The 6,884-nt window shown below is 39.8% G+C and overlaps 2 protein-coding genes across 2 annotated transcripts; both read right to left on the bottom strand.

Annotated features, from left to right (window-relative positions):
* Positions 1-280: 280 nt before the first annotated feature.
* LOC117478564 (C-type lectin domain family 17, member A-like) lies at positions 281-1,439 on the bottom strand. Its single transcript, XM_034125567.1, has 3 exons — positions 1,271-1,439; positions 911-1,080; positions 281-535 (listed from the first exon to the last, which is right to left on the bottom strand). The coding sequence occupies exons 1-3, from the start codon at positions 1,305-1,307 to the stop codon at positions 296-298; spliced, it is 447 nt and encodes a 148-aa protein (XP_033981458.1). The 5' UTR covers positions 1,308-1,439; the 3' UTR covers positions 281-295.
* Positions 1,440-2,965: 1,526 nt separating this feature from the next.
* Positions 2,966-5,848, bottom strand: LOC117478576 (macrophage mannose receptor 1-like). Its single transcript, XM_034125581.1, has 6 exons — positions 5,736-5,848; positions 5,387-5,556; positions 4,795-5,011; positions 3,867-4,205; positions 3,382-3,761; positions 2,966-2,995 (listed from the first exon to the last, which is right to left on the bottom strand). The coding sequence occupies exons 1-6, from the start codon at positions 5,770-5,772 to the stop codon at positions 2,966-2,968; spliced, it is 1,173 nt and encodes a 390-aa protein (XP_033981472.1). The 5' UTR covers positions 5,773-5,848.
* Positions 5,849-6,884: the final 1,036 nt, after the last annotated feature.

Here is a 6,884-nt window from a genome sequence, read left to right on the forward strand (position 1 = left end):
GTTACAGGTTAAAACTTCATTCAAATGATATTGATTCTATATTGTTCTTATTCTGTTTAGCACAGATGTATAAGATGTAAAACGTACCTACAATTCTGAAACAAGTTTTCAAAAAATGGTATATACATAATTTCCTTTTACGTTGAGAATGTTAGGGAAAAGGGAAATGTCTTTAGTGGAACTGCTAACAAAAGGAAAAAAAGTCACAAAGAAAAAAGGTTGGGAACCGCTAGTTATATAAAGACCAATGCATTGTATTTCAGAAGCTTCAAATATGATTTTAAATGTGTTATATTCATTTTAAGTTTATATTCTTCCCTGTGACATTAAAGCAGACCGACCAGAGGGGGCGATTACAATCAAAATCATGCCATGCTCCACCATAATGAAAAAGTGTGCATTGGTAATCGTGCACGTTGTTTGGTTGTCCATTATCCCATGGTCTGAACTCCTTTTCCCCCGGTCCGTAGAAGCCTGGGTCTGACATCGACCACCTCCAGGTGTCCCGGTCATCGTGCAGCCCTATCCAGGCTGACTGAAAGCAAGAAATTGTTATAATTATTACATCCTGTTGAAGCTTTTAAAGCTGCTGCTTAAGAAAATGTGTATGTTTAATAAAGAGAAGGTTTGTTGTGCCTTTATGAGACCAGCCTTGGTACATGGTGATCTAATGGGAATCCCCTCAAGTCAACATTCATTTACAGCCTTGTTACTCTGAACCTCTAAAACTTTATTACAGGGTTTTATGCTATAGCTTTGGCTTAAAACATTTTCAACTCTGTTTTAATACTCAGGTTCCCATAGGACTTTAAAACAGGTTTAGCTTTCTGTAATAATCTCTCCTTTTTAAATTTGACTCTAAAAGAAATGTAATTCATTTGAATCGAAAGACAGAGAAAAGTGACCTCACTTGTTTGAATTGGCCTGCCGTGTTGTTCAGGAGCTCCACAACCTCCATGCTGTCTACAGTGGCCAGGTCTGTGTGTTTCTCTCTGCAGTATCTCTGTGCTTCAGACATGGTCTTTGCTTCAGAAACAAAATGGTACTGACGTTCAGCATGTGAGGAGACAGCGCTCAGCCCTGTAGAGACACAGACACTTTGATTAGATTCAATATCAATTACTGAACCATCTTCTCCAAATTACATTAAAATTAAACTGTAAATTAAACAACTTAAATAATTGTCAGAGGGAAACCAAAATAGAAAGTACTAAACATTGGTAATGGAACAACATGCAGTATTTTAAATAAAAATATATAAAACTCTTGCCTGAAAGAGCGATGATGATCAGAAGAACTTTTTCCATCCTTGTCTCTTCCCTGTTTTTCTCTTTTGGACTGAGACTGTAGATGTGCAGCTGTTTACATTATACATTAGGTTAAACATTAACTAACATTATGCGTTAGTTAGCTGCACTTTCGACTTAATGCAAAGTGGATATGGAACGGACAGCTTTTTTATATCAGGCTTATTTACTTACATTTGAATGGAGGTGCCAACTAACAGCGAATCACTGGCTGGGTGGGCGTTACCATGAGTGACTACCGGTGTTTACCTTTCCGGTTGTTACAACATGCATTTACAAGGAAAGACCAATAGAGTAATATGGGCGTAGGACTGGTGATAAACAGCAGGAAAACCGAATTCATGCCCATCAACAAATTTCATTAAAGGTCATTTTTTTTATTGCTAATTTAATCTTGATCAGAATTCAACAAAAGCCAAACATTTTATTATTATCTCCCACCGGCCCAGCAAATACATTAATTAGTAAAAACCCTAAATATATTAAATTCATAACCATATATAACAAGGAAAAGCATTACATTCTCTATCTTCTATCAAAATGATCGTAACTAATTGATTATTCAGATCATTGTTGCAGCTGAATTCTGTAACACGAGGACTTTGAGGAAAGAAATACACTTTTCTCTGATAAAAGCCGACACAGCAATTCAGCTTTAGAGTTCATCCCTCTTCTTCTCCTCCTCCTCGTGGAAGACTTGTCCATCCGGCTGCTTCCTCCAGGCCAGTTGGACGTTGTCGTCCAATCCCTGGGCCCTTAGGTTCTTTTTCACCTGAGACACAAAAACTCATTTTCATTATCGTTCCAATGAAAAACAGATGATTTATCTTTAGTTCACTCATCTGAAATGGTAGTTGTTCCCCTTATTTCTTCCAGTGTAAAGGCTTACCTCAGGTTATGGAATAGTATTTGTACATTTTCCTAATGCATTTGGTGGCATGTGGCTAAGTTTCTGCTATTTACATCTGCACATATTTACACGTCTTCTTACTAAATGCTTGGGTCCTGTTATTTGTGGCCAAAGTATTGAATGTATAATGGATATAGAATTTCATTCATGTTCATCTTGGTCCATTTCATTCGTATTGAAATTCATTTACTACATTTTCTTTTGTTAAATTAATTATTCTTTAATAGTTATTTATTTGTTTCCTACCTATTTCTTCTCTTGTTCTCATGTCATGTGAATGTCCTTTCTGGAGATTGATGTTTTTGCATAAAAGTAGAAAACATGATTTACCTCCACCAACATCTCATCCAGAAAAGCGGGGTCGTTCAGATCCACATCGTTTGGGTTCTCCACGCTCACCTTTATCACTTTCATTGAAACAGGCACAACAGGCACAGCAGGCACAACAGGCACACTAGTCTCAGGAGTCGTAACAGGCACAACAGGCACACTAGTCTCAGGAGTCGTAACAGGCACAACAGACACACTAGTCTCAGGTGTCGTAACAGGCACAACAGACACACTAGTCTCAGGAGTCGTAACAGGCACAACAGACACACTAGTCTCAGGAGTCGTAACAGGCACAACAGGCACACTAGTCTCAGGTGTCGTAACAGGCACAACAGACACACTAGTCTCAGGAGTCGTAACAGGCACAACAGACACACTAGTCTCAGGAGTCGTAACAGGCACAACAGGCACACTAGTCTCAGGAGTCGTAACAGGCACAGCAGGCACACTAGTCTCAGGAGTCGTAACAGGCACAACAGGCACACTAGTCTCAGGAGTCGTAACAGGCACAACAGGCACACTAGTCTCAGGAGTCGTAACAGGCACAACAGGCACACTAGTCTCAGGAGTCGTAACAGGCACAACAGGCACACTAGTCTCAGGTGTCGTAACAGGCACAACAGGCACACTAGTCTCAGGAGTCGTAACAGGCACAACAGGCACACTAGTCTCAGGAGTCGTAACAGGCACAACAGACACACTAGTCTCAGGTGTCGTAACAGGCACAACAGACACACTAGTCTCAGGAGTCGTAACAGGCACAACAGGCACACTAGTCTCAGGAGTCGTAACAGGCACAACAGACACACTAGTCTCAGGAGTCGTAACAGGTACAACAGACACACTAGTCTCAGGAGTCGTAACAGGCACAACAGACACACTAGTCTCAGGAGTCATAACAGGCACAACAGGCACACTAGTCTCAGGAGTCGTAACAGGCACAACAGACACACTAGTCTCAGGAGTCGTAACAGGCACAACAGACACACTAGTCTCAGGAGTCGTAACAGGCACAACAGGCACACTAGTCTCAGGAGTCGTAACAGGCACAACAGGCACAACAGACACACTAGTCTCAGGAGTCGTAACAGGCACAACAGGCACACTAGTCTCAGGAGTCGTAACAGGCACAACAGGCACACTAGTCTCAGGAGTCGTAACAGGCACAACAGACACACTAGTCTCAGGAGTCGTAACAGGCACAACAGGCACAGCTAGAAACACAAACAAACTTCATCAGTCACAACATTTATGGTGTCTTATTTTTCAGCAGACTCAATATCATCACTTGCTTTGACGTAGCTGTGAATTGTACTCACGTCCGAAGCAAATGAATGGTTTCTTCACTCCACAGTCCAAGTCCTCCCATTTTCCAGAGTTGTCGAAAGCTGCAGCCACACAAACCTTTGAAGCTCTGTAGTTAGGTTTATTATCTGCCCAGTACTTGAAGGAGGAGTTACTTCCATCGGACCACTTCCAGGAGTCTCTGTAAAGGCCGATCCAGGCATTATATCCAGCTCCAGATACCAGCCCAACAATCAGCTGGCTCTCCGCCTGGTTTCTCACACTGGCCAGGTCTGTGTGGTGTTCTCTGCAGGAGCTCTGGGCCTCAGTCCATGTCATTGCGCTGTTGATGAGGACAAATGTTGCATCCGGCCCTGAAAATGGACCCCAGAGAAGCTGAGTAGAGGCACCACGACATACAGCCTGACATCAATGCCACATCTCTGGTGGTATGTATGCCTTTATAATATAAAATATTACATTTAAATCCCACAAATGTGTACTTTGTAATTTGTAGTTCTGGGGTTTTTCAACACATGAATGTTGGCAAGAAACTTTACTAGTATCAGTGATGGAATATTCAGATCTTTTAGTAAAAGCAGGAGTACAACGATGTGAAGATACTCTGTTACAGGTTAAAGCTTCATTCAAATTATATTGATTCTATATTGTTCTTATTCTGTTTAGCACAGATGTATAAGATGTAAAACGTACCTACAATTCTAAAACAAGTTTGCAAAAAATGGTATATACATCATTTCCTTTTACGTTATCTTTTAAATGAAACCATGTGAGAATTTTAGTGAAAAGGGAAATGTCTTTAGTGGAACTGCTAACAAAAGAAAAAAAAGTCACTAAGAAAAAGGTTGTGAACCTCTAGTTAGATAAAGACCAATGCATTGTATTTCAGAAGAAGAATATGATTTTAAATGTGTAATATTAATTTTAAGTTTATATTCTTACCTGTGACATCAAAGCAGACCACCCAGAAGTGGGTATTACAAGGATAATCATGCCATGCTCCACCAGAATAAAAAGTTGTGCATTGTTCATCGTGAAAGGTGCCTGGTTCTCCAGACGCCCATCCTCTGAACTCCGTCTCCCCCGGTCCGTAGAAGCTGGGGTCTGACATCGACCACCTCCAGGTGTCCCGGTCATCGTGCAGCCCTATCCAGGCTGACTGAAAGCAAGAAATTGTCATAATTATTACATCCTGTTGAAGCTTTTAAAGCTGCTGCTGAAGAAAATGTGTATGTTTAATAAAGAGAAGGTTTTGTTTGCCTTTATGAGACCAGCCTTGGTACATGGTGATCTGATGGGAATCCCCTCAAGTCAACATTCATTTACAGCCTTGTTACTCTGAACCTCTACAACTTTATTACAGGGTTTTATGCTATAGCTTTGGCTTAAAACATTTTCAACTCTGTTTTAATACGCAGGTTCCCATAGGACTTTAAAACAGGTTTAGCTTTCTGTAATAATCTCTCCTTTTTAAATTTGACTCTAAAAGAAATGTAATTCATTTGAATCAAAAGACAGAGAAAAGTGACCTCACTTGGTTGTATTGGCCTGCCATGTTGTTCAGGAGCTCCACAACCTCCATGCTGTCTACAGTGGCCAGGTCTGTGTGTTTCTCTCTGCAGTATCTCTGTGCTTCAGACATGGTCTTTGCTTCAGAAACAAAATGGTACTGACGTTCAGCATGTGAGGAGACAGCGCTCAGCCCTGTAGAGACACAGACATTTTGATTAGATTCAATATCAATTACTGAACCAAGTTCTCCAAATTACATTAAAGTTAAACTGTAAATTAAACAACTTAAGTAATTGTCAGTGGGAAACCAAAATAGAAAGTACTAAGCATTGCTAATGGGATAACATATTTTAAATAACAATAATAAATACCTGAAAGAGCGATGATGATCAGAAGAACCTTTTCCATCCTTGTCTCTTCCCTGTTCCTCTCTTTTGGAATGAGACTGTAGAGGTGCAGCTGTTGACATTCAATATTAGGTAAAATGCAAAGTGGATATGGAACTGATAACTTTTTTACATCAGGCTTATTTAGATACATTTGCACATGCCTTTACAAGGAAAGACCAATAGAGTAATATGGGCGTAGGACTGGTGATACGCAGCAGGAAAACCAAATTCATGCCCATAAATTAAAAAAATACAAAAAGTCTGAAACAACACTGATCATTTCATATAATGAGACACTTTTACAGTTTACAAGCTAATACATTTAAAAGATCACAAAATCGGTGTAATAATCATTGCACAAACTTCCAGCTTCATACTTTGGGTATTCTAGTAAAACATTTGTACATGCTTTAATGTTAAACAAACTTTCTTTTTCTTTGTGTCTGGATACCTGTTTCAAACGCTTTGTTTTAGCTGCTCAAAAGGGTTTTATTGTCAAGGCAAAGGCTTAAGTCCATGTTCACCCTCTGATGGCGTTTACTGCAAACCAAAATGAACTGAGACACATTCAGAATGTTTAGAGCTGCTTTACAATTAAAAAAGCTTTATATTTCAAAACCTCACTTTTCAAAAATCACTTTATAGTCTAAAAGGCATTACCTATATTTTCAAAAAAAAGCGTCTTGTGATCCAGGATCTTGCATATATTACGGCCAAACATCTCTAACCAAAGATCTTCTAAATGTCCCCCAACAAGAGGACATACCCTCCATTACAAAGTGCACCATGATGGATGTGGCTGAGGTGGAACTGTTCTCAGGAAGGTTCATGTATAAAGAGAACTGAGCAGTGTCAGAAGCAGGACTCTGTTCATTCCTATATTCCACAATGTGTTTTGACAGAAATACGACTGAACTGACTCGACTTCCAGCATCAGCCTCCATGGCGTTAGAACAGGACTTATTATTGGAACTGAAACACTCAGGTAATCTGAACAACACAGTAACTGAACTCTTCAGAAAGAAAGGAGGATGGTTTTTGGGAACAAATAATCAAACGTATTGGTGAGTAATGGCTATAATTACTTTTATTTAACATGGTTGATATTTTCTTGTCATTGTATGAAGTAAA

Source organism: Trematomus bernacchii, unplaced genomic scaffold (genome assembly GCF_902827165.1).
Source record: "Trematomus bernacchii unplaced genomic scaffold, fTreBer1.1, whole genome shotgun sequence".
In the NCBI taxonomy this organism is placed as follows: domain Eukaryota; kingdom Metazoa; phylum Chordata; class Actinopteri; order Perciformes; family Nototheniidae; genus Trematomus; species Trematomus bernacchii.